The sequence below is a fragment of the Dysidea avara genome, chromosome 2, assembly GCF_963678975.1.
Source record: "Dysidea avara chromosome 2, odDysAvar1.4, whole genome shotgun sequence".
Lineage (NCBI taxonomy): Eukaryota > Metazoa > Porifera > Demospongiae > Dictyoceratida > Dysideidae > Dysidea > Dysidea avara.
The window spans coordinates 41216375-41242560 of record NC_089273.1 but is presented as its reverse complement, the minus strand read 5'-3'; the positions used below and the strand labels follow the sequence as shown (position 1 = coordinate 41242560).

Here is a 26186-nt window from a genome sequence, read left to right as displayed (position 1 = left end):
CTCAAATTTGCTTCCAGTCCCACCAATCCAACAGGGTTACTGTCACTATGACTATTAGACCAGTACAGAGTTCGAGCCTAAAAATCTGAAGCTGTATCTGAATCAGTTTTGATGTTGACATTGAATCTGGATCATCAAATGAGTCAGATTGATGGACCGACATTGAATTAGACTATTATATTATGTATCATATTACATCACTTATTTAACAAAGTATCATGATGTCACATTTGAGAATCACAATATTTAAAACCAAAATGTAGAAATTTTATGTTCAATCAACTTTGTTCAAACATTGGTCACAATACCACTGCTGGATGACTCCACTATTATTGGAATTTTTTAAAGATATACAAGATTACACCAATTACGCATGTATAATACTGCAGATAAACTAGATTCAGTGAAAAAAGTTACATACATGTACAAGATTCTTACAGTTGTGCTTTAAGCTGCATGGTTATAGCAATAAAACATAAAAGTCCATCACGAAACATTGTTTTGTTATTGTTCACTAAGCTGTGAAAAATATTTTCAAAGCTTGGCGATTGTTCAGTAAATGTCTCCATCCTAATAGTCACCAAATCCTCCCATTCTGCTAATGGATCTTGTCCAAACTCACTGAACAGTACCTCCATTCTCTTCATATTGTCTGCCAGCTTTGTTGGCTGCTGGGACCACGGAGTTGTCAATAGGTTTTGTCTGATTGTTTTGAGCCATCAGCACGTTTGGAATACCCCTGCCTGTACAAAAAGAAATGATGATATAACTTACAAGATTTAGTGACAGTTATGCATAAACACTGTGCATTAATTTTTGTTGATATACCTCAGATCCGATGCTTATTCCAGGCAGCCACAAACTTTTTCATCCCTACTTGGTTAACTTGGATGCTATACCAGGAGACACAAAATTTGACATCGTCATGTTCCAAGTTAAAATCGTGGTTTTCTTGCATTCAATTAGGATGGCCTTAATTGGATAGGTTACCCTTCCATTGACTTCAACCCGGATCCTTTCAACTACATGATTCTATTATACAAAAGTCAACACGTTATCCAATGCTAACAAGTACACTGTATAGCATAACAGTGTGTATGTACTGCTTGTTAATTAAAATTTAATTTTGCATCAATGCTAATATTTTATCCGATCTTTAAAATGTATCAAAGTTATTTATCCTGTATGTGTATCCACTGTCTAAACAATAATAAACAGACACTTGTACATATACATGAGATGGTAGTATGTACAGTACATATAGCACATATTATACTTGTAGTGCGTAATGTAATACCTGTACACTGTCTCGTAAACAGTATAGTTGTTTTGATTGGCATAGTAGTAAACGCCACAATTTTACGGCTAAATCCATCAACTGCACATATGTGCATTACTCCGAACACCACATTCTTCTCGTTTTGGTCGATGTGCAGTTTCTGACCAGAATAATCTGCCTGGTAGGTTCCAGGGTTTGTCATTCGAGCAACAGGGTGTCTGCGGGCTTGAGAGTACAGAGACGAAACAAGCCTCAGAGACTCCCCTACTCTCTCCTCTCCAGCTTTGAGTCCTTTGGATGCCAATACCCCAGTCAATGTTCGACGTCCATGCACTGGACCCACCTGGTTTTCAAATGTTAGACAAATCTGATAATAATAAATTATAAGCTAACAATGAAATAAACTAAACAATGTAATATTGTTTGTTGTATTTTTTTCATGTTAAGATTAATAATATCACTTTATCACTTATCCAATTGCATATTACTGTACGTACTAGCTAACTACCTGTTGAGCAACCTTGCCATGTGTAAAGGCTCATGATATTTTAAAAATTAAATTCAACTAATTCCAGTACTACATATTGCGGGTTTGCACACTATGATATATTTAAATGTATAACACATTTATATGTATTAATGTCAATGAATGTCAAAAAATAAATTGACACAATGGAAAGAGCTAACTCACCTCACTGACAGCAGTGGTTACAATCCTATCTAATTCAGCTTTTGTGAGCCTGCTTGTCTTGTGTATGTCTCTTTCAAGACAAAATCTACAGAATGAAATAACTAGCTGACTGTATACGTATATATAAACTAATGCATTATGTCATCTTATGATCTATACATTAATCCAATCATTAAGTGAAGTGGCAATGAGATTCATGGTCGGAAGAATTTAAAGCTGTTTGTCGGTCCCAATATGGCTACCTACATTTTTCAATCTGACTTTTTTAGTCTTATAATAGATCGTCTTTATAGAGTCTACATTACTCTCGCCATCATGTACTCACTTGCAAACCTTGCCATATGCATCCTACTTTGGTTTAAAAGGCATGTGGCACACATATCAATGATAGCTATACGTGCAACCACATTTAACAAGTATATTTGTATACATAGCTAGATGTTCTTCATGGTCATAATGTTCGGTGAGCCTTAGCTAACAGAAATAGAAATGTGATCATTCCGTGTGACCAGCAAAAATCATACCTGTCTAGTCACTATTGAACAGCACTCGCCACCAGGATCAACAAGTTTGAGTGTGTAATTTCACTTTGACCGCTTGATTTAATTCAAACTATGTAAAAATAATGCCTGACTGACTCATTGTTAATAATATATTATTTCATCTGAAGGCTTTGTAACTCCAGGATTTTTGTCACATGGGAAGGAAGGGTCTGCAACAACAAAACAAGCTGGCTGCTGATAAACCTTGTTGTACAAAACTCAACTTAGTTTGAGTTCTTACTTCAATTGATCGAGTATGTGCCAGATGTATGCAGCCAAATATTTGCATGATCATGGTAGCTATAAGTTTATTTATATTCCATGCTCAATGTACTGCAGACTAGCATGCATAAGTTCACACTTAGCTAGTTTTGTACCACCTACAGTATCTGGTCTAGAAATTCATCCTGAGTTACATATTCTGTATTAATTATTTCAATAGCTAATATCCATTCCATGTGTGTTGATAATGATAATGTGATGTGCATGTCTGTTTTGTTACATGTATAATCTTTGTAACTATGTAAATGTTTGTAGCTAACCAGCACTGGGTGCTTCCATGTACAGTAATAATAAATAAATATCAGGAGTGGATATAGGATTTTTCCAAACGGGGGGCAGAACTGGTTACAGACATAACAACACATGTACAGGTGACTGAGAAATGATTTTTGTGATGCTGAATGGTTATTATGCAGATATTAAGAGATCATGCTCATCAATGCATAGTCATATGCTCATGACAATTTTGGAAATTAGGCTCTCTAAAGTAAATATGAGTGATTTCAGCATGATTTTTTAAAATAGAGCAATATCATAACTAAATGTGCTATAACTTATGACCTCTAATATTAAAAGCATCACATGCTTTGTGTCAAAAACTGTGCTATAAGGGCAACTACAAGTTGATAAAGCAAAGGTGGGGGCATAGCCCCTTAGCCTCCCCCTCCCCTTGGATCTGCCGCCCCTGAATAGAGTATAACTGACTGCTCAATTAGAGTATCTCGATCTTCAAAGAAAATGGAGTGAAGGGGGCTCGTTTTCACTCTGTAGATCCCTCTCTTAGAGATAAACAATGCATGGTTTTATGGTGTTACATTATAACTTTGCACTGCTGCAAGCTGCTGCAAGCTTCCCGGCTCGAATACTGACTTCAGCTAAAGCAGCCTACTTTGTGGTCGCATGCAGTCTGAGGTCACACATACTTTTTATTTTTCTCATGTAATGATGGTTTTCTCTCAAATCGACTGTGATTGTATATAACTATAAGCTTTATTAGCCGATCAGAACACCAGCACTAGTTGCTGGCATGCCATATAGCGGGCAGTGGCGCCATATAGCTAGCATGCTTAGCTAGCTACTGATTTAGTCATGCCATACCGTATATTGACTAGCTAATGCAGTAATAAATGAAAAAGAACACTGCTGCAAACCGATCCAAAGAGGAAACGTTCAGTTCTCTCTTGCCAGGAAACCTGTGCTGTAAGTGAAGCCGGACTAAGTCTTTTGTGGGTCCATCTCTCCTTTTCTATTTTCTCCGTTATAAATGCTTCCATTTCATCTAGCAAGCATTTCCCAGACATTATTGCAAGCTTATTACTATTATGAACTGTAGATCTTGCATGGTGTAGATAACTTATATATACTAGATAAGTGGTTACTGTAGATACCGCATAATCCAGAAAACTGGATTTACACTTAATAAATACGCATGCTTTGCACAAAGCACTGTAGCGTTCGAAGCGTCCATTCTATGGTTATGCAATTTATGTCATTCTACTCGTGAAGTAGCAAGGATCAAAATGATACCTAGAGTTTTACCCTAACGCTAAATGGTGAAGTCAAAACCAGCCGTGAAAATAACTTTTCGGTAAGGAAACACGCAAAACCTTTACATACCTTTATAAAATGGTCGATAACTCTGATCCTATCGCTTTGCAACAGCTTTCCTTCAACTCTTCGTGAAATTCTGCATCAGGCCATATATGACTCACGTGAGTAAACCCACAATCGAAATTAAAACACGTGGCAAGAATTTAGAAACACGGAGATGTGGCCTCGGATGTGGCTCGTCGTTCACCGCTTCATATCAAGTAAGCCACTGTAGTTACAGTGTTCATTTAACCTTCTCCAAGTAGCCCAGTAAACACACTTAATCTATGCGTATTTGTAGGCTGTAAGAATTAAGTTACCCCGGCCTAGTGTCGCCATGTATGCCCATATTGTGTAAACACGCATTTCCTAAAAGTTTTCTGCGGGTTTAAGGGTTTTAATTGTGGTAACAACTGAATTCATACAAGTAACTAATGTGTCAATTTCTTGCCTACCTTTATATGTGCTAACTAAACGTTATTGATAGCAATAGAAGATAGCACATAGTGCTGTACAGCCTTAATACATATCAAAAAAGGCTAATGGAAATTGTAACATTTGGAAAATTTTACAAGCCACTAAATTTTACTCATGAAATATGAATTAAAACAGCCTTAAAAGTACTTCTTGTCCTTTTTGTATCTTTAGCTTGGTCTCACTGATCAATTAAATTGTTTTGAACAGCCATTGTTTTTTGCCCAATAGAAAATACATGTATTTGCGTTATATACAAAAAAGGCAAAAGTACGTCCGTGAGAATCCATAATTTGCCCGACAAACCATACATAAAAACAAAGCCCTTGAATTTCTCTATACAATGGCATCCAAACAATTGTTGTAACACTTTCATAGTGGCAGTTGTTAACAGTTGACTCCACCATAATGCGCGCTCCATACAATTTTCTATGGGAGAAATTCGTTACTTCAGTACGCAAACCTTAAAAAGTACGGTGGGTTTCCCTTACCAGATTCGCTAAACTTGGTCTCATTCAATGAGTTGAATCGTACAGATTAAGAATCCACCCGAACAAATGGCTTAACTGGCCATTCTACAAAGATACATCACGAAACACACGAAAAACAAGGTTTTTTCACAGTACAATTTTGTACCTGGATGCATAAATTTGCCATACAAGGCTCTCTCCTCTCTTTTCCATTGGTCGCTATACAAAATCTTACATATCACCCGATGCACAATTTATCAATGATTCTGATAAATGCAACCCCATCTCCGTCAACTGAAGTATGCAGAAGTTATGATGCGTTGTTTAAAAGACGGTGTTATTTTACGTAATTTTAATTCGTAAAAATTAAATGTACAGAAAATGCATCAAAGTTTTTGATATGAAATCAATGAAATATAAATAAATGCGACCTTCCCTTCAGTGCTATTCATAAATGTTAAAAAAATTAGCTAACTAGTTAACAAAAGCAACTTAGTAGTCGGCAAACATTAGCTAGTTAACAAAAGCAACTTGGTAGTGGGCTTAATAATCGAAGAGGGTACAAGGAGTGCCCACTTCTTCAGCCATGTCCTTAAAGTGATATTAACAATATCAAGATACTGTATTAGAACAATCTAAACTGTAATAAAACAGTCATCTCTTACCATCATGCAATTAGCTTATATCCCCTTTATCACCCTAAATGTTCCCATTACATGCATGGTAAACAAAGTTGTGAGTATTTCTTATCCAAAAGATATATAAGCATAAGCATAATATTATGTCAAAACTGTTCAGAATACATCACCAACCAAATGCAACAAGATGCTATAGTTATGCATAAGAATTACTGAACATAAGAATTTAGAGTTATAAGTGTCTGGGGTTGTCCCTGAATCTGCTTAGTGCTTAAGCTAGGCAAACTTGATTTTTTTTTCATCCAAAAAGTATGGAATTTGGATGCTGGCGGGAGGTCAATTTTTGTTATTCATTTTGAAAGAAAATGCTCCAAACCACAGCAATAACAATCTATCTGTAACTGTAAATTAAAGGTTAACTAATGCCTTCTTAAAAGTGATATTCACACTATACTCTTTTACTGAGCTGCTAGGGACATTTCTTGTGCTGTAAAGAGAAGCCAGCATCTGAGCACAATACATGGGCACAAGACTAATATCAGCATTTGAGGCGGCTAGGTAAAAGTGATGTGCATGGGTCAGGATGAGAAAACAATTAAACAAGTTTGCCTGGCATTATGCTATAAATTCAAAGCCATAACTCCACCCATATTATTAGACTCATCAAGTGATGATATACTCTCATTATTGGTGATAAACCTTGAATCCAACATGGGTCTACAGATTGCAAACAAAAAAGAAAATAAATTAAACATTATTTTTCTTAATTAGTCATCATCATTCACCTTCTCTTTTTCTCTTTGTGTAAATTTTTTTAACACATTGTCCATCAGTGATGATCTATGTTAACATCATTATGAAATGGTTGTATATCTACAGCGAAAGATAGACAACACTTAAAACTTTCATCTGTCTTTCAGTTAGCCACCGCAAAATCTGACTGACCTCAAATATGCAGTTACATATATAAACACACAAAATCATCATCACTACTTGTATGAAATGATTCCCTGGTGCTGTTTACCTCTTGTGTGTGTGTGCATGCAGAATAAGCCAATCTTATGTCTATTGAAAAAAAACTTAACCACATGTAAAGTCTGTAATGTGAAAGCTATAACCTTTGACTGTACTAGTCTTAACAGGTTCATTAGCAACTGTACTGCAGCCCCATAGGAAATCCCAAATTATAGAATTCTTAATTGCACAATTCAGGATTGGAGATTATAACTAGGTTAGTGTTTAGTAAAGATCTGACCATTGCATTGTTTACTTTCATTCCATTGTTTAGGTTAACTGACAGTTACAAGGGCTCTATAATTTGGGATTTCCTATAGGGCTGCAGTACAGTTGGTAATGAATCTGTTAACAATGGTGCAGTCAAAGGTTAGCTTTGATATTATGGGCTTTACCATGTGCGTTTTTTCTTTTGTCATCTTTCTGGTCAGCAAATATATAATTATACCAACATCAAATGGCTTAGATCAGCCTGCACTAACACACTCACAAGTACACTATATGTAAGAACCAGGGGAATGACACTTCAGGCTGCTGTTATCAATGTTGTCTTAGGTTGCCGACTGACTACCCGAAAATGGACTAGAGCATTGGCCTAGTAATCAAAAGGTTTCAGTTTCAATGTCGGGTAAGGCCCAATTATTTTGGTGATGTTGTTGCTTCCTTTAGCAAGAAGCTTTACTCACATTGCTCCAGTATACCCAGCTGTTAAATAGGAGACTTGTGACCTGGTGTGAACTGGGCAAGCAGCAGCTGTAACATGAATGGGTACCTGGTGTTTACTGGGGAAGCAAATGCCAACTGTCCATGTCTCACATAACAGGTGAAGGCTCAGGTGGGACTTTGTGTGCTCACACCCTCACCTGTGAGGCATAGTACAGCTTTCTGCGGGTTACTAGTCATACCCCAGGAAGATTTTCTAGCGCCGTCTCTAGTGCCTGAGTAGCGCACAGGTGTCCCATTGCTAGTCACTGGGTAGGCATGATTGTGGCAACATGGCAGCCAAAGGCTTTGCTATTTTTTTTTGATTTGTGTGTGTGTGTTTTATACAATATCAAAGCTACCAAAGACATGGATATGCATGGGTATTTCATGAATTTCTAAACCAACAGTGTAAATGGGCCATGAAAATTTTACTTATCCCGTAGAATGGAACTTTCATGGGTTTTATATAAACATTTTTTTCATGGGCATTTCATAGCAATTGCCATGGGCCATGCCAAGAAACTATCATGATTTCCATTGCACATTTCCGTGGGTCATTTAGAAATTCATGGAATAACCATGCTTATTCCATGGCCAGTTTTTCTGGTAGTGAAAATGGTTTGACAGCAAACAATTAAGCTATAGCTACTTAACAGGTCTGTTCATAATTTTATGATGCAGCTTGAAATGCACACTGCTGGACATGGGCGTATTATCTTTTAGGTGGTAGCTGTCCATTTTCAGGTAGCCAGTAGGCGACCTCAGTTAGCCCAGTGACATTGATAAGAGCAGCCTGAAGTGTCATTACGAAATTAAGGCACAATTCCCCTGATGTTTACATATAGTGTACTTCTGAGTGTGTTAGTGCAAGCTGATCTAAGCCATTTGATGTTGGTATAATTATACATTTGCTGACCAGAAAGATGACAAAAGAAAAACCCACATGGTAAAGCCCATAAAGTCAAAGCTAACCTTTGACTGCACCAGTGTTAACAGATTCATTAACAACTGTACTGCAGCCCTATAGGAAATCCCAAATTATAGAGCCCTTGTAACTGTCAGTTAACCTAAACAATGGAATGAAAGATAATAACAGAGTGCTTTATTTTCTTTAATTAAATGCTGACTTGCCTAGCTATCATCTCCAGCCCAGAATTGTAAAGGGATGTATTTTTTTGTTAGACAACTCATAATACCCCAACAACAGCAAATAGCTTGTCACCTGCACACACACACACACACACACACACACACACACACACACACACACACACACACACACACACACACACACACACACACACACACACACGCTGTTAGACTATCTACATTCAACTTCCAGTAGCTATTACTCAATTCTCTGCTTACCAGAGAACTTGGCCATGAAATATGCACGGTTATTTTCTTGATAATTTTCATGGCACAGCCCATGAAAATTACTATGAAATACACATGAAAGAGATGGTTAAATAAGACCCATGAAATTTCCATGGTATTGGTGATAATTTACACTGATCATTTAGAAATTCATGGAATAACCATGCATGCATGGCCATGTCTCTAGTAGTGATTATAGTGTGCACACACACTCACATACACACACACACATACACACACACACATACTCAAGCGTGTCGATCCCGATCCCGACCCTACAAAGGCCACTTAATTTAGGAGATGATAGCTGAACCCACAAACACCCACAACTGAGCCCACAAACATTCAATAGTCATCTTCTGAGTGTTTTCAAAGCTAGATCTTGTAGCTTAATGTTTAGGGTGCAGTTCCATGCAGGTTGGGGTTGCTTCACTACCATGTACTGCAAGGCGCAATACAAACAGTGGTATAGATTTCCACACATGCCATTATCTTCGTAAGTGTATTCAGTGTGCCTTGCAGTACACTGTATTTGCAGACCTAGTCTCTTAGTGCCCAACTTTAAAGGTGTGGGAAAACTCAATGCAATAAGATGCACACTGGAATGTAATCAGTGACCTCACACCAACATATACTTATTATCGATTGTAAATATGTGAAGAATACTAAGAAGGTGAAAAGCCTGTGAAAGACTTAAAAGCCTGTAAAGCATCTTGTTCTTCAACTTAATGCCTATTATCATCTTGTTCTTCAACTGAACACTTTTCTTGTGCCAGAAAGCAAATTCTACTCTGGTACAGCCGCTGGACCACAGCGGTTTGTTGGCATATGGAAGTCACTGGCTATATTCTAGTTCTCGGACAATCAATTTAAGAACTCTGGAACAATGTATTTCATTGTAAACAAGTGACAAACACATAGAATTATTCATATTGATTGGCATCAATATTATCATCTATTTGGCATGAAGCAATTTGATCGGTGGCACTCAAATTCGAGTGATGCCACGTTGTTTTTTTTGTATTGAGTTTCCCCAGACCTTTTTTCAGAGTAGGAACTCAATCGATATGCACTGTGAAGGTGAAAGGTGGTCTGGCCATGTGAGACTAAGTGATGTCACCATTTACATGCATAAGACAAACCTTAAAAATGAATAACATTGTAATGAAACATGCCTGTCCAAATTTGTCTTCCGAATTCAGCATAGATATGACGGCATTAAGTTTTCCTTACTTGCTGAGCTATGTCAAAGTTGTAGTGAGCTGTTAGGCTTCTTGACATAGGAAGAGATTGCATGATGACAGGTGTTGGTCTGTATTCTTCTCCATCCATGAATAATGCCTTTATTTTGGTTCTGCTGTCCTTGCATTGTTTCTTGTAATAGTCACACTCATCCTGAGATGTCTTTCAGCAGTTTTGATGGCCTACACATAAAAAATTTAACTTGACCTGTTATAAATACAGTAGTTATCATTCTCAAATAAAAATATTGCACTTCCATGCTTAGGTCATGCATTATGAAACATAATAGTACATTATTTGGAGCATGGGGACCTACCTTTAGAAACCAATAGTAAAAGAGTAGCCATTGTACCTACTACAATAAAATTGTATAGAAACTCTAGGCATAAGCACTACCAGATTTTCTGCTGATATACACAATAGCCACACATAATATTCTAGCACACCCACTCTTTTCCCGTGCTGCAAGAGGTATGATACACTTCCAATAGACAAGTTGTGATATCACCCTGTAGGAATATGAGGTGTTGATAAGGTGGTAAAATTTTTGATCAATTTTCATTCTTCTGCACTTTTCCAGTCAATACCTCAGTCCCACATCCCACCATGCATGCTTGCTTCACACACTATGACAGTACATCTCTATGTCTAATGGCCATGCAATTTTACAAGCAATTAGAGTGTATTTATACTTGTATTGTACTCGTAGGCTATGATCTACATGTCAGTTGAAAAAGTGCCCCAACATCATTTAAGTTCTGCCCCCCCCCCCCCCACCCCTTCCTCCTGCCCATTTGAAAGACCTGTTTTGCCTCCCTTGAAATTATTTTCTAGAAAAATTCCTGCCAATAGTTGTTTTGATAATTGATGGCTAATTGATGTATAAATTAATTGAAACTAAGAGCCCTAGTCAATACCAATGTATTGGAACAGATTGGTATCGGCAATACAAAGCTGTCAATACCACCAGAGGACACTCATCTCATGTACTGTATCTTCAACCATCCCTGACTACGTTTCCAGTAGGGAATGAGTTGGCTGGGCTAACAAAGTAGCAAATAATTATGTGTTTAACCTGCTACATTGGCTTCGTGTGTATTGTAATAAATTAGAACTCATGAATTCTTTGTAAAAAATGCCAGTGCAGCTATTCCTCAGAAAGAAGCAAGTTTTATGGAGTTTGCAGTAATATACAATGTGTAAAAGCAAAGCACAGATGTTAATTTGTAGGAGTCTGACTTTTAAATGGTGATAAAGCTTGTCTAGGCTCAGTGTTTATTCGAGGATTAGTTTGTTTTGGGGTTGACTCAATCTGGAGTTATCATCCCTTTCTGTGTAAAGATGAGACCTTAATTCAAGTGATCACAAAGTTAAGTTCACAGCCAGTATAATTTTTTGAGATCAAGTTGAGCAACTTGCTGGCAATCATGTCATTGTATCTTCTAATTAAGTACTGATTGCTTCTGAAACTGTTAGGGGGTTATCCTGCCTAACAACCCTAGATTAAACACTGTCTAGGCTTCAGTGCTTAATATTAGTATCAGTGTTGGCAAATTATTTGCTAAAAATATTGGTATCGGAAGTATCGGTAAAGGTGGTATTGGTACATCTCTAATTTTAATAAACAACAAAGTTAGTAAAAGTGTCGTATGGCTTCTTAAACTGTACAAACAATTTTGTTCTCAAGCTAGGACTGCCACAAACCATATTAGGAATGCAAACAATATCCTTCAATCATGTGCAAGGGACTGACCTATACATGTTTGTGGTTAGTTGCCATTTAAGAAGGCATATCATACTTATGCTAATCTACAGTGATGAACAAACTAGGTACATTAATCTTTGGAATTGAGTTACATGAAGGCCAGCATGCATTGCAATGCTCTGATCGATGTCACTTTCTGCCCCCATAGCAAGTGTATACTAACAGACTACCTGTGATTTTTCACCTTCACATCGATTCATTGATCTTGTAATCATTGCACTATTTTGGTGACAGGTCCAGCACAGGTAAGACATTGGCTTCCCTATGATGATATGAGGCAGACGTGTCTTCCAGTATCTGCAAAATGTTGATAGACCGACTGATAGCATGCCACTGACTATACACGATTCATCATAAAGGGTGTTCTGGAGTTAGAAAATTTAAAATAAAGTAAGTCATCAACTCTACAGTGTTACTTTTTTGCTTATGCTTGATGGCAATATCTTAATATCATCCCGCTTGTATCCAGGAATCCGTGCAGGAAGAAGGATGCCATTTTCTTCAGGGTAATCGCTGATAAAACGGACTATATGCTGGAAGACCTCATATGGAGTGACATTGGGTGGTAACTTCCCAGTACATGAATGCTCAAGCCATCGAATATCGGTGATGTAGTGATTTTTAATGCCAGCAGTCTCTCCTTGCTGATCCCGTGAAGAAATCTAAAGGTTTGCTGGCACACTTTACGGCCATTATGCATGTATGTTGTGTGTGCCCTTTGTCTTTCTTCAACTGTGTGTCCACCATCTGTGATCATGATGTGCTCTCCGTTGTTGGTCAATGCCATCATAGCTCCAGTAAGTGCCATGTCAAGGTCCTTGTGACTCAAAAGATCAGCTTGGGCACGATGTGATATATAATAGTGCAGAGAAAAGAAGTTGCTAGAAGTGGGACTCTCAATAGTGTAAGGCCCCTTGATAAAATGCTTAACAGCAGGCTGAGCAGGCCTAAGTTTTGGCACTCCGGATTTTCTACTCAAACGTTACTAGACAGCATTGCTGTACCCCAGTAGTTGAAAAGTGGTCCAGCACCATCAAGGTACCATAGGCTCCAGCCCTGCTTAGTGCTACAGCCATAGATTCTATTTTGTGCGGCTTGAATTTGTAAAAGATCGAGATACTCTAATAGAGCAGTCATCGTAATATACTCTAATAGAGCATTCAATACAGATTATAGCCACTATTCCCATTACACTGCTTGATCATTTACATTTATGTCAATTGTCTTCACATTACTTTTCAAAAGTTCCAATGAGTCAACTGCATGGCATTACATTGAGCTAATTGCTCATGCATTAGCTGTCACAATAAAAAAAAAATAGCTCTCTCCACATTCCATTTCAAAGTAAAATTTTCCTTGAGGGGGAGCATTCCCCCAGACTCCCTAGCTTGACATGCTTAACACATGCAGTTGAACATCACATGAATTATCTCTGACTTAAACATCACATCAGATCAATAAAAAGTAGTGTGCATGACTATGACCTCCATTGCAATCCATGGATGGCCTGACTGCTCAAAATATCTCTGGAGTAAGTTGTGTTGCATGTAATTAAACTACTCTTATGATTGAAGCATGGTATACTGTAGCATTAACTATGCTGGTGTATTACTTATGACATGTAGAAAAACGTTCAGAGTCTTCTGAAACAGTTTCCTCCATCCAACCAGATAGTCAACCTGCAAATGCTGTACCACCCATACTTGAAAAGTATTTGTGAATCAGTTGAGTCAGAAGCAGACCCTCAATTTGGTCAACGTATAAACTTTGCCTCGGTAAAAATTTTTCCTGGCTATGCCACTAATAGGGATTGCTTGAAACAGCAACAAAACAAGAAGGGATCGCTGAAAATCCTCTTCTACCTTGGTAGCTATATGGCTATTAACTCATAACACAATAAGTAAAACATTTTGTTTAATATTTTTCTGTTCTGCCAAGTCAAACTATGGATTTGTGGCTTACTTTGCAACCCCAGCGATCCCTTCATGCTTTGTTACTTTTTTCAGCAATCCCTTCTTGTTTTTGTCGCTTTTTTAAGCGATCCCAATTTACCTTATTAAAATTCCATCTTTTAATTTATCTATTTTGTTTACTTTTTTAAAATCCATTTTTAAAAAAATTCGTATGTAGTTTTAGTTAGACTCAACTGTCATACCTCTGGCATGAACAACATGGTTTGAGGTGCAATCTCACACACATGCAAGTTTTGAATTTCATGCATAGTTCAAATGTATAAAATTGTGATTTTGAACACACAATATTATAAGGTGTTCATAATTAACATAGCAGGTAATGTTTATGCACTTTTCAATATTATCCTCCACCTCCCCCCTCCCGGGAAATAGTGGGGGGGGGGGGTGAGGATTTGACTTTCCCGAATATCAAATCCCCCTCCCATGGGGACACGACAGGTGGTCAAATCCCCACGTAAGTATTTTTAAAACCAGCTATTCTTGCAGGAAGCAACAACCTGACATTTTTGAACAGTTAAATATCCCACTAGTGGGGCAAATTTTAAGTTGAAATTGGATCAAATCCCCCACTAATCCCCCGTGTACACCTGGGAAGGGGGTAGTGGGGCTTAATATTGATAGGTGCATTAAGGTGTTTAACTCATTGTGGCTTCCTCTAAAAACCAGCATCATTATGATTCAACAAACCACTGAGCAGTAGTGAATATAGAGTGACTTCCCTATCAGGGTTTAGAAGTTAAAAGTGTTTAAGAACTACTAGCATCATGCCCTGTTCCTGGTATAAGCAACAAGGTTAAAGTTTTCAACAAAGTAACAAATATAAATAAGACCTGCTTTAAAAAATGATCACATGATCAAGGGCATGGCCAGGGGGGTTCTTACGGTTTGGACCAATCTCCTTTTTTGTGGCAGAATTATTAAAATCGCACCACACTATTACTCACAGTTCAGGGTTATACCTACTGGCTTCAGCTGCTTCGGTTGCCTCAATGGTAGCTACGCCACTGCCTATTTACCTTTTTAAAATACCATTTTTAAATTTATCTAATATAATGTGTATGTCAACTTCCTCTTTGTACACGCACAAGCACACACAAATACTCATGCATACAGCTTCTACACACACACACACTGTATACACCCAACACAAAGTGTTACAGCTAGCAGCATCGTTTGTTCATCTTCAGGAAGGATTGTCCTTGACTTGTTGAGAATACATTGCCATCAACTAAGGGATTAAGAGAAATTGTAAGTCTTTTGAAGACACTTTAGGGAACACGTTTGTGCTACAATATCCTATGCATGCTTATGCACACGACCATTACACATACATGCAAACATGTGTCCTTGAAAGTAAGTAATGTTCAGCCGTGCACATATTAACTATGCAATGGAAACACTTTCTTACATAAATCATATACACTAGCCTTTAACTGAATATCATGAACCACGATAGTGGGTTCATAATAGGTATCGTGGTGAAACTTTCAAAGATAGTTAGATACTTATATGTGACTGAATTTGAGAAAACCGTCGATCTACGCACAAGAATAGATTGTGAGATACACGGTTTTAAAGATTTTAATTAAGTATAGCTTGGGATGGCCAAAAGCTACAAGTTTGAAATTTTCACCGTGAATGCAGCCACCTATCACTACTGGACAATGATCCATGCTATTACCATGAAATTCCCATGATCCTATGAACTACGCATGAAAGCTGCAGCTGGTTTTTTTCATGGGTAATGAAATACCCATGAAATGCTGGAGTAAAATAATGTACCCACGAACAACCCATGAACGAGTGAGTTTTCATGGGTTTGTATACCATGAAAATCTGTGAATCACAGCCATGAAAAACCTGTTGAAAACCTATGAATAATATTCATTGGCTTTCCACAGGTTTTTCATAGGTGAGATTTCACAGGCTTTTCATGGGTTGTGCATACATACAAACCCATGAAAACTCACTTGTTCATGGGTTGTTCGTGGGTACATTATTTTGCTCTGTGCATTTCATAGGTACTTCATTACTACCAAGTACAACTTCCATGGGTATTTCATGAGGATCATGAGATTTCCATGGTAACAGCATGGATTTATTGTCCAGTAGTGTATGCTATTTAACACACTTTAGTCAGTAGTAGGCTAGTTATTGACATAACCATGATTTTGAGCAACTTTTTCACCACGGTATCTATATCATACGTACGTTACCTAGGGTGGTGGTGATGGCGGTGGGAGGGCAATTGATATATGAAGAGAAAATGGCCGAGCGGCTTATATGGAGTGTCCAGCCTTATTATAGGGCCACCATTGCCACCAGCACCGCTCATTGCCACCAGCACCGCTCAAAGTTAAGGATAAACACTTAGAAAATGTCTGGACAACTTCTCAAGACAGTCCACGTCTGTAGCTTCGTGCTCCAGCTGCCCAGTGCCATTCCAAAGTGCCGGTGTGCTCCCAGTAGCTCACACACGTCCGTACAAATCCACTCGTGAAAAGCAGCCGTGGCAAAGTATTGGCTTGGCTGTGGTGCAAAAGTGTAGTGTATTGATGTGGCTATCCATTTATGGTGGAAAGTCAACTTCAAGGTTGTGTGCGTAGATTGACGTTTTTGTAAAATTTGGTCCCATATACTTATAAAGATACTTAGATGCTGAGATACTTAACTTTTATGTTGGAGTGTTTTGGACTACAGTGGAACCTGTCTTAACAACCACCTCTAAGACCACCTCTCTAAAAAGGTCAACTTTAGATTTACGTACCGAAGAAGGTATAAACTAATTCACCCATCTAAAGCATAGAAATGTTAGCCCGAGGGTGACCAGCTTAGACAGGTTCTACTGTATTTAGCCTTTGTAGAAGATTCCATTTTATATGTAAGCACATTTGCTTTCTTTCTCAGGAGGAGCTACTGAGGTAGGTACAAGCAGAGAGAGATGGGTTAGCAGCCAGGCTTGATGTACTACCAGTAGGACACAGTAGGTTATATCTCAACAAGAAGATAGAACTGAACTTTTTGAGCATGATGACACTCAAGGGTAGTAGTAGCTCTTAACTAAATAATGTGACCTAAATATCTGCTAGGAAATTCTGGAACACAAACACACGTTTGTTAAAATTGTAACTCTCTCCCTTGAAAAATAACCCTAGCTACCTTTACAAAGGTTGTTTCTCTTTCAGCCATTTCTGGTACTATCGATTTGTAATCCCTAGTACAGTGTTACATATGTAAATTTGAAGTATATGTTGTACTATAATTCACACAGGAACGTTTCAGTCAGCTCATGACAGAGAAAGCTGATCTGTTAGATCAGTTACAACAGTACGAACACGTTAATGTCCAACTGGCCAATGAGACAGAGACAATAGGTAAGTAATTTGTAGCAGTCATGTTTTAATGGTGTGCATGTTTTAGGAGAGTATATACTACTGTATCAAACCCAAAGAGAATTTTTAAAGAATAAATTTGAAAAGAAGGATCATTTTATCATCTAACTGATCCAGGATAAAAAAAACATTACAGGTACAAATGTTGTTCAGTTGTCTATACACAGTACACAGAGCCTCTTTATAAATATGATGATATTTTACTAACCACTGTTAGAGAGAAAACTAGTTTTCCGCTTGCAAAGTTCATCACAGCAGTTACTGTGGCGATACTATTCTCAATTACTTTAGTAATGTACTATAATATAGCAAAAATCCCACTTCTCAAAGGCGTTAGTGAAATAATTCTTCTTCAATTACAACCTGATCAAAAGTTCTGGTATACAGCATGGCAACAATGTGACATACTGCAATTTGTGTCATTGTTTTAGTACACTGGCATGCAAAACTCCTTCTGTGTATTGCAGACGATGTCATTTCTCCCTCGATAGATTACTACACCTTGCATGCTCTTCGGGAATTTGTTAACTTGCTCTAATAGTAGATACACTTCCCTAAAGTAATCAAAACATTCTAATTGAACAATCATTGTTTTTTACATAATGTTGGAGTACTGCATTTTACTGGTTAACAGCAGCCACTATTATATCATGTGGTTACTATGCAAAAGTGGCTACAATATGAGCTTTTATGGCAGCAGCTCATGAGATTTTCAAACAACTGACCTTGTATAACCATCCTATCTACTCAGCTCCTCTCAAAAATACTATATCTTGGCTTTTAACGGCTTTTTGTTCTCAAACATATTGCATCAGCATATTCAGATGCAACACATTGTTAGGCAGCACTTGTGACAATACTTCAAGGTTATGCAGTAGGAGGGGCAGGTTTCGACCAGTAAAATACAGTAGTTATGGATTCACTCTACTAAAGACTCGACTATCAGATTGCACTGTCCACTTGTTGCTATGATGTACACTGATTGTGTTTCGTATGAGCTGTGCATAGAATAACTCCATGAAGTGTGTATCCTGTGAAATAGTTGTGGTTGCAACCTGTTGGTGGAAACTTTTTTGTTGAATATTATTTTGATAATCCTTGTTATTATTGCAAGTACCCCACATATTTTAGAAACCTGCCTACTTGTCTGCCTGATGCCTTCAGATGAGATGGTACAGAGCGGTTACAGTGGAGTCAGTTCTGCTGAAGCTAGTGAAGCAAAGGATAACTGTAGTTGTGCAGTAATACTTGTGTGATAATTTACGCCAATTTCCCAGAGTGGAGAAGCAGCTCCAGTAAGTGTATGAAGTTTTATACAAAGTGCTAGCTATTGCAAATTTCTTTTCCATATTGATGTGTCTAGCAGTTGGGGCACTTGGAGCTACATGGTTGCCTTGAAGTGGAAGCTACTGTACAGCCGAAGCTTCTACCACTGGTGGTATTGGCTCAACGTCCTCAGAACCCTATGGTGGTGGATGTGCTCAAAGTGTGGCTTAGTTGAAGGTTTCATCATGGATTGGACGGAATTCGACAAGCGCCTATTTTAAGTGTACAGAATAAATTTTGCTGTAAATTATTATACAAATACTTTGATTGTGCCTATGATCAATATTATGTACTAGAAAAAATAGCTAAGATTTTGTTAAGATAACATTGTTGGTAGCTCGGATGGGAGCCAGTGAAATTTAGTAAGCTTAAGGGTATATGAAACTTTAACATCTTTCAAGATCATCTTCCATGCATCTTTTCAGATCGTGGGGCAACCCCTTCCCACATGCATGGCACTTGCTCTGCCAAGTCAGTGATATCAAGGGCTTTGCCAGGATTTTTTAATACGCTGACTGCTCTATTAGGGTATATCGATCTTGCATGTCAAATTTCTGAAACCTACCTAGAATTACCATTAAAGTCTTCATTCAGCATTGTATCAAGTAAACTAGATAACATACAGTTCATTAAAATTTATTGCAAGCTTTGAATGTCTTATCAGTTTACTAAAATTTTATGAGGCAGCTGCCGGAGACATGCATGGCTACAAGGGAAGCCTCGTGCACTGACATAACATAACCTAAACCTATTCAAAGGCTGTCCAGCCCCATGTATGAAAGTGAGTAGAGGGGGAGAGGCATTCATGATGTGTTCCTTGGGATTAGTTAAAGCGAGTAGTATCGCAATGCTGTATAGAAACCTTATAGCCACTTAGAGCAGTGTAATGGTGTATGCGTATAATGGCTTCAATTAATGGAGCAATTAACGCTGGGTGGCCACAAAATCCAAGCAAACTAGACATGGTTAAGCTTAAAAGCTCAACTTTGGAAATTGGATTTGGCGAAATCCAATTTTCGAAACTAAAAAGAATAAAACTTTAGCTCGTTGCGCGCTGTGTGAGCAAAGCGCTAAAGTTAATGTTTTTTATGTAGTAATAATTGGATGATGGAAAGATCCCCTTATCCTCCTGGAATATTTGGGAATAATTTTGGGAATAATAGGTGAATAAAAAAGAATTGCCAGAAAGAATAATAGGTAATTTAAAAAGCATAATGTACTCAAGCCTATCAACATGTTCAAAAGAAACTGGTAAGGCTATAGCCAGAAGGAGGCTCCATGAGCACTTGCTGATGTAAGTATGTAAATGTTTTTATATTTTATTAGAGTGCGTGTGACATGATGATATGGCTACAGATTACGTGTTACACATACAGTACATCTATCTTAACTTTATAAACTTCCAGCTACTAGTGATGTGGTAGTGGCAATAATAATTGGTATTCTTATAGCAATAGGACAAATATCAAAGGAACTAAACTGCAAAAGGTTACAAGAAACCTTATTAGAAGCACTTGTTAAAGAGCTGCACAATCAAAGGACAAGCCATACTAAAAGTTGCCATTTGAATAAAATGCATCACTCAACAAGGATATAGACATGTGAAATTTGTTCTAGTTGTACTATTAAGAACATAGAATTCAACAAATCCTGAATAGTAGTCAACTAAGATGAAGTACTCAGGGGCGGATCAAGGGGGGGGGGCTTTGGGGGCTGAAGCCTCCCCCTTCATATTTAGGCTTTACTTGATCAATATGCTGAGTATTATAATGAAATTTTGTCTTAGCATAATTATATGATCACTAATAATACAAATACTCATAAAACCACCTTATAAACATCTTTCCAAGGTATTATCAGTGGATTTATGCTAAAGTTTACGCAACAAGGCCCCGGATCAGCATTGGAGGTGTACAAGATCGAGATACTCTAACAGAGCAGTCAGCTAACTACTCTAATAGAACATTCACTGGAAACATGTAGTTGGTTCTGTTATATGGAATTTTTCCAAATCTGCCTGCACCTATACATACAATGAAGTGTATTGGTCTGTTTAAAGGGCTTCATTCATCTACTTGTATAATTAATATGTATGGAAATACTTAATTCAGGTGCACAATTTCCACTGAAAATGCTCTCAGATTCAATCTTGTATTGTTCAAATTTCAAAATTTTCCACTTTCAACATTCTTATTCTAACATGCACCTATTCAGTATTGTGCAATTGTGAGAGGGGTGCATCATATACTTGGTTGTCTGTACCTACCCAAACTTTTCCATTAGCAAAATGCTTCAGAGAGCCATACCTATAATCTAAAGGCAGTATATAAAATATCGACAGGCAGGAATTTTATGTGGAAATGTCTCCAAATTGCGGTATTTTAGTATCTATTTTTCAAAATTTTCCTGGGGGGCATGCCCCCAGACCCCCTAGTTCCAGCATGCTTTGCACACCTCTGCCCAAGAGATTAGTACCTTGAGTTAGCCCCCCTTTTATAAATCCTAGATCCGCCCCTGGTACTGCATCAAAAAGGTCTGTGCCAACTACATGGACAACGGGCAAAATGTTACACACTGTGTGACAGCGAGGTTTCTTTTGTGTTACTCCTTTAATAGATGTCACAAGAGGAAACAATACTTTCAGTGGAAATTATGGCTGGGAAACTACAGTATATATGTCAGGGACTAAGTAAATCCATGCCAGATCTGGAGAGTTGCACAGCCCTGCTTTCAAAACTCGTGCAGATGTATATGTGCACAGAAGCATTCAGAGTGTCAGAGTGATTTGAAATTATGTAACTACTTTGCATACTAATTACCATTGTATAATTGATGGTATTGGAAGATTGAATTCCCAGGTTTCCATTTTAAAAAGGAATATTAGCTAATAATCACAGCAAAAATAGTGTTCCAATGCTACCTATGCAAACTCCGTATTAAGAAACAACTAATTAAAAGAGTCTCTACAACGAGCAAAAATGAAGTACAAATCTATAAAATGACTCCAATACTATCCAGTACTGGGGCCTGTGGACTGATTTTGTCTGAGCATAAGTAAAACAACACCAAAACATATATGGAATAAATGCAAGCAGTATTTGTGACCAGATTTGTAAAAAGGGGTCTTCCACACACATCCAATTCTATGAACTCAGAAGACCATAACTCAGTATTCAAGAAACACATTATCCTGAAACTTTCTCCATCCACTTGTTGGTTCTCAGTACTGACCAAACTTCAAATCAATAGCCATTTCCAATCTGAAGTTGAGTTGGCAAATTGGAGACCCCTTTTTGCAAATGCGGTCACATTTGTAAATGAATTATGCCGTGTATGATGCAAATATTATCATACTCTCTGCATGATTGATACAATATTCTCTGCACAGTTCACATACTATCATACTATTAAAATATGTGTACAATGCTTTGATAATCAATGTGGTGAAACAATTTACATGTAAAAAAAAATATTTTGCATTATGTAATAAATTAAATGCATAAGAAACAATGATATTGTGAAAGGCTATCACCTATACGAAGCTAAACATACAATGGTACAATGAAATGTGAAGTTGCATAAACACAATTATCAGTTGTTGCTTTTAGCTGTAATTCCAGGAAGAGACCTTTCTAAATGCTCCGAACTGTGATCAGTGTGGCATTGGTTGCTTCTGTAGCAATAGATTCATAATAATTACTCGCTTAATAACAAGAACATTGTTTTTACCTTATGAGATCATCACGATCATTAGCATCAAAATCATCATCATACTCATCATTAATGGCTACATAATGGTACCTTCTCCAGTTAAGTGCTCTTTTGATAGCACCAGCAATGCATAAGACAGGTACTGGAATGTTTACTAATACTAGTGCAATTTCAGTAGTGGAAAATTGGAAGAAATCATAACTACTTAACATAACTATAAAAACCAATAATAGCAATATAAATCCATCAAATACATTTAAGAAGTTATTGTTGTAAGGTTGGAGGCACATGTGGATCGCAGCAATTACAACACAAGTGATCTCTAAATAAAACACCATGTGGTAGTAGTTAGCATTCCCAACAAACACAATTAGCATTAATACTTGACGACACATCAGATAATAACCAGCAAACCAGCGATACTTGTCCTTGTAGCATCCTTGAAACTGATCTAATAATGGTTTAACTGCAATGAACTTAACTGGACATTGACGGATCAGAAATGGTGATGCCATTAGAAACACTGGTAGAACAATTCCTATCACTAGTTCACAAATAAGTGCTACACTACCATACACTACATGTTTGCCATGGAAATACTTGATGCTAGGCGAGGAGTACGTATAAAATTCATCAATGTCTGTAAATGTTAGCGGCCTCAGTAACAGAAGTGATGTGGAAACCAATGATGTGTATGCTAACAAAAGAAGAAGGCAAAAAACACGAATTATACAGCAACTAATAAATTCAGATACTCTCCTTGACTTTCGTGCTGCTACTACAAATGCTACGAGGACGACTGAAACAGCAGTAGCATGAGAATAATGAATAAAGAGTTGATCAATTCCACTTAATCCTTGTACTAAACAAAGTTTCCCAAGAAATTTAGGAGTAAGTTGAGCAAAACCTGATAAAATGCTTATAAACTGAAACATACCACTGGAAACGTAAGGGTTGTTACTCAATAAGATATTCACCATACTGTAGTAGTAGATTATCCCAAATAAGTACCCAGAAGAAAGTAGAAAGTTGAAGTACATCAAGCTGAACACTCCACACACTACTACAATCCAGTATAAAAAGGTTAACACTACCACTAACACTGTCATTCCTGCACTACAATGGCCTACACTAATACAGTCAGGAGAATCATAAGCTAGAGTGTAACCTGGACTGCATTCTCCACAAGCAAGACCAGACCTGTGATGTTCACACTGATAATTTATCCTTTCAGGTAGTTCAAAGTAACCTTCTCTGGTCTTCTTACGATTAACAGACCTACAATACTCACTAGGGCACAATGATGTAGTTGCTTTTCCATTGACACTACCAAACCAGTAACCTCTTTTGATCTCATTATAGTCATCATAACACTCTACCACATCATGATGGTAACAAACACAACCTTTAGATGTTGTATTGTAAACATATCCAGGATTATCAGGACAAGGGACAAACTCTATTACAAGTGCCACCTCCATTTGATGGTAATAGTAGTATATGTTTGATAGTAAACGTAATGTAACGTTGATACTGCTAGTCACCTCTTTTCCAACTAAAATCACATTAAGTGGTGATGCATTGTCGACTACCACATAACTGTTTATTAACATGAAATCATTGTTACATTCAATGCACAATAAATGAAATTCAGCTGTTTCTGCAGGTTTATCAAAATAATCCAGAACAATACCATAGAATTTCACTTCTTTACCAATAGCTTTGCTACCAATAAAATAGATGTCACGAGTTAGTCCAATGCAACAATCATATAGCACCAATTGTCGTGGTGATGTAACTACTGGAAAATGAGAAATACTAAATTGAGAATAATTGTAGTTACTTGGTATGGGAATAACTGTACCATTGATGACTTTAGAGTAGTTAAATTTGTATGGTACATGCATTATTGAGTTGTTTTCCTTATAATTTACATTTATATTGCAGTACTTGGAAACACTTACATAAAGTGAATTACTACTATAATCACTAACGGTGACTATGAATGACACTTTCACGGTATCAGGAAAAGGTTTAAATATTGTCTGATTCTCATCACAACCATATCTTAAATCCACAAATATTGCACCACCACGTGTGACAGCAAAGTTGTCTATGAAACGTACATCTGCTTCATCTTCAAATTCCACACTACTTCCTGTACTAAAGTACAGAGCTGCTCCTTTGTTAGCATTGTTATTTTCAAATAACACGTCTCCTTTGATTTTAAGAAATGATTGTCACAAGGACATGCAATGACCAATATTGTTCATGAATCGTGAGTGTACTAGATGTACTATGCTACTTGGTAAGTCTTTGTAATCTGAAGGGACAGAAATATGACCAACACTTTCATCAGCAATATTGTGATTGAATTCACAATGCGTGATTGTTACTGTATAAGGACAATCAACATTCAGTTCTTTGATGTAAAAGGCAGCACCATAAACAGATGTGTTGTTGAAGAACATACTTTCACTGAATGTTATGCTACTTGGAGAATCAGTTGTTATCTGGATTGCACCTCCTCTTTCATAGAAAAATGCATTTGATGTCACATTCAAGTTGCTCATAGTTATGTTGATATGAGTTATAGATGTTAAATTAATTGACAAAACTCCAGAAAGTATTGGAGGATTATTATCAATTCTATAGACATTATTGTTGGCAATACGTACATTCTGTAAAGTAATAATAGTGTTAGAAGCCTTAGATGATTTTATGTTGACAATTGAAGGAAATACATCGTCACTGACAAAGTTTTCACCAATACTTGAATTAGCTATTAGAACTGTCACATTTTTGTGACTGAATAGTGACATAGTTAGTACAATCCCTGCATTGTTGGTAAAAGCAGAATTTAGAATCAATAAGAAAAGATCACCAATGCCTGAACTGAAGTAAAGAGAAAATGGTTTACGGCTATATGTGTTATTGGACACAAACACTTCATTTAATAGGAATGAGATATTTCGATTTGCATTAAGAAACAGACTTGCAGCAATTTTATTGCATGAAAAGTTTGTCTGTGAAATAATAATGCTCCATGATTCTGTGCTTTGAAGATATTGGTCACCTATTTTGAGACCATATCCATCAAATTCACTTAGTTCATGCTGTAAAAAGCCATTTTGGTAGAAATTGCTTCCATGTATTGTAAGATTTATGTGATGTCTAGGTTGACAGTCAACATATAGTCCACCATCATCTGATAAGAAGTTACAATGATCAATAATGACATTTTCATGGACATTTGCCAACCAAAGAACTACTACTTCAGAATGTTGAAAAGTACAATTTATGAATGAGATATTGGCACCATTATTAAATTTCACTCCTTGAAACATATTGCCATGACCACACCTGTCAAATGTGATCCCCTCAATAATCACATTATCGCATTGCTCACACTGCACACTGCCACTATTGTTACACATGAGAGTGGCACCATATCCAGTTAACAAGATATTTATAAGATGACCTGATCCCATCATAGCATTGTCATGTAGTGTAACTGATTCTGATGCGATGTTGATCACAGTGTTACTGGTCATATTGTGTAAAGCAATGGACAGTGAAGAACATGGACATTCTCCCATCACACAACATTTATTACTATCACTACCACCAGTAGTGTTGATGGTGATCACTTTACTGTGGACTTGTTGACTGGTGAGGATGATCAGATATATCAGTGTAATGGTCATGATACTTG

The 26186-nt window shown here is 37.3% G+C and overlaps 1 protein-coding gene and 3 long non-coding RNA genes across 11 annotated transcripts; 1 reads left to right on the top strand and 3 right to left on the bottom strand.

The window, feature by feature from the left end:
- Positions 1-690: 690 nt before the first annotated feature.
- On the bottom strand, positions 691-4517 carry LOC136247347 (uncharacterized). 2 transcript variants are annotated; one of them, XR_010697417.1, is made up of 5 exons: positions 4412-4517; positions 1971-2055; positions 1298-1646; positions 829-1032; positions 691-743 (listed from the first exon to the last, which is right to left on the bottom strand). It is a non-coding gene; the product is annotated as an uncharacterized lncRNA (long non-coding RNA). The 2 variants fall into 2 exon arrangements; XR_010697418.1 differs by having other exon boundaries at positions 1298-1622.
- Positions 4518-4526: 9 nt separating this feature from the next.
- Positions 4527-19048, top strand: LOC136247345 (uncharacterized). Of its 7 annotated transcripts, none has more exons than XR_010697412.1 (8): positions 4527-4605; positions 12304-12459; positions 12539-12737; positions 15230-15290; positions 16950-17029; positions 17314-17416; positions 18566-18729; positions 18798-19048. It is a non-coding gene; the product is annotated as an uncharacterized lncRNA (long non-coding RNA). The 7 variants fall into 7 exon arrangements; XR_010697410.1 differs by lacking the exon at positions 15230-15290 and adding an exon at positions 7536-7608 and having other exon boundaries at positions 4542-4605; XR_010697414.1 differs by lacking the exon at positions 15230-15290 and having other exon boundaries at positions 18801-19048.
- LOC136247346 (uncharacterized) lies at positions 6512-10470 on the bottom strand. Its single transcript, XR_010697416.1, has 3 exons — positions 10296-10470; positions 6752-6839; positions 6512-6683 (listed from the first exon to the last, which is right to left on the bottom strand). It is a non-coding gene; the product is annotated as an uncharacterized lncRNA (long non-coding RNA).
- A 3146-nt stretch (positions 19049-22194) lies between the features above and the next one.
- On the bottom strand, positions 22195-24160 carry LOC136245355 (uncharacterized). The gene is made up of 2 exons (XM_066036838.1): positions 22490-24160; positions 22195-22433 (listed from the first exon to the last, which is right to left on the bottom strand). The coding sequence occupies exons 1-2, from the start codon at positions 24082-24084 to the stop codon at positions 22352-22354; spliced, it is 1677 nt and encodes a 558-aa protein (XP_065892910.1). The 5' UTR covers positions 24085-24160; the 3' UTR covers positions 22195-22351.
- Positions 24161-26186: the final 2026 nt, after the last annotated feature.

Excerpts from the sequence above, each read along its gene's own strand:
- LOC136245355 (XM_066036838.1), bottom strand. The coding sequence starts at position 24,084 with ATGTTAATAAACAGTTATGTGGTAGTCGACAATGCATCACCACTTAAT. Across the intron at positions 22,434-22,489 it reads GATCGTGATGATCTCATAAG|AAGCAACCAATGCCACACTG; the intron begins GTAAAAACAATG and ends CTATTGCTACAG.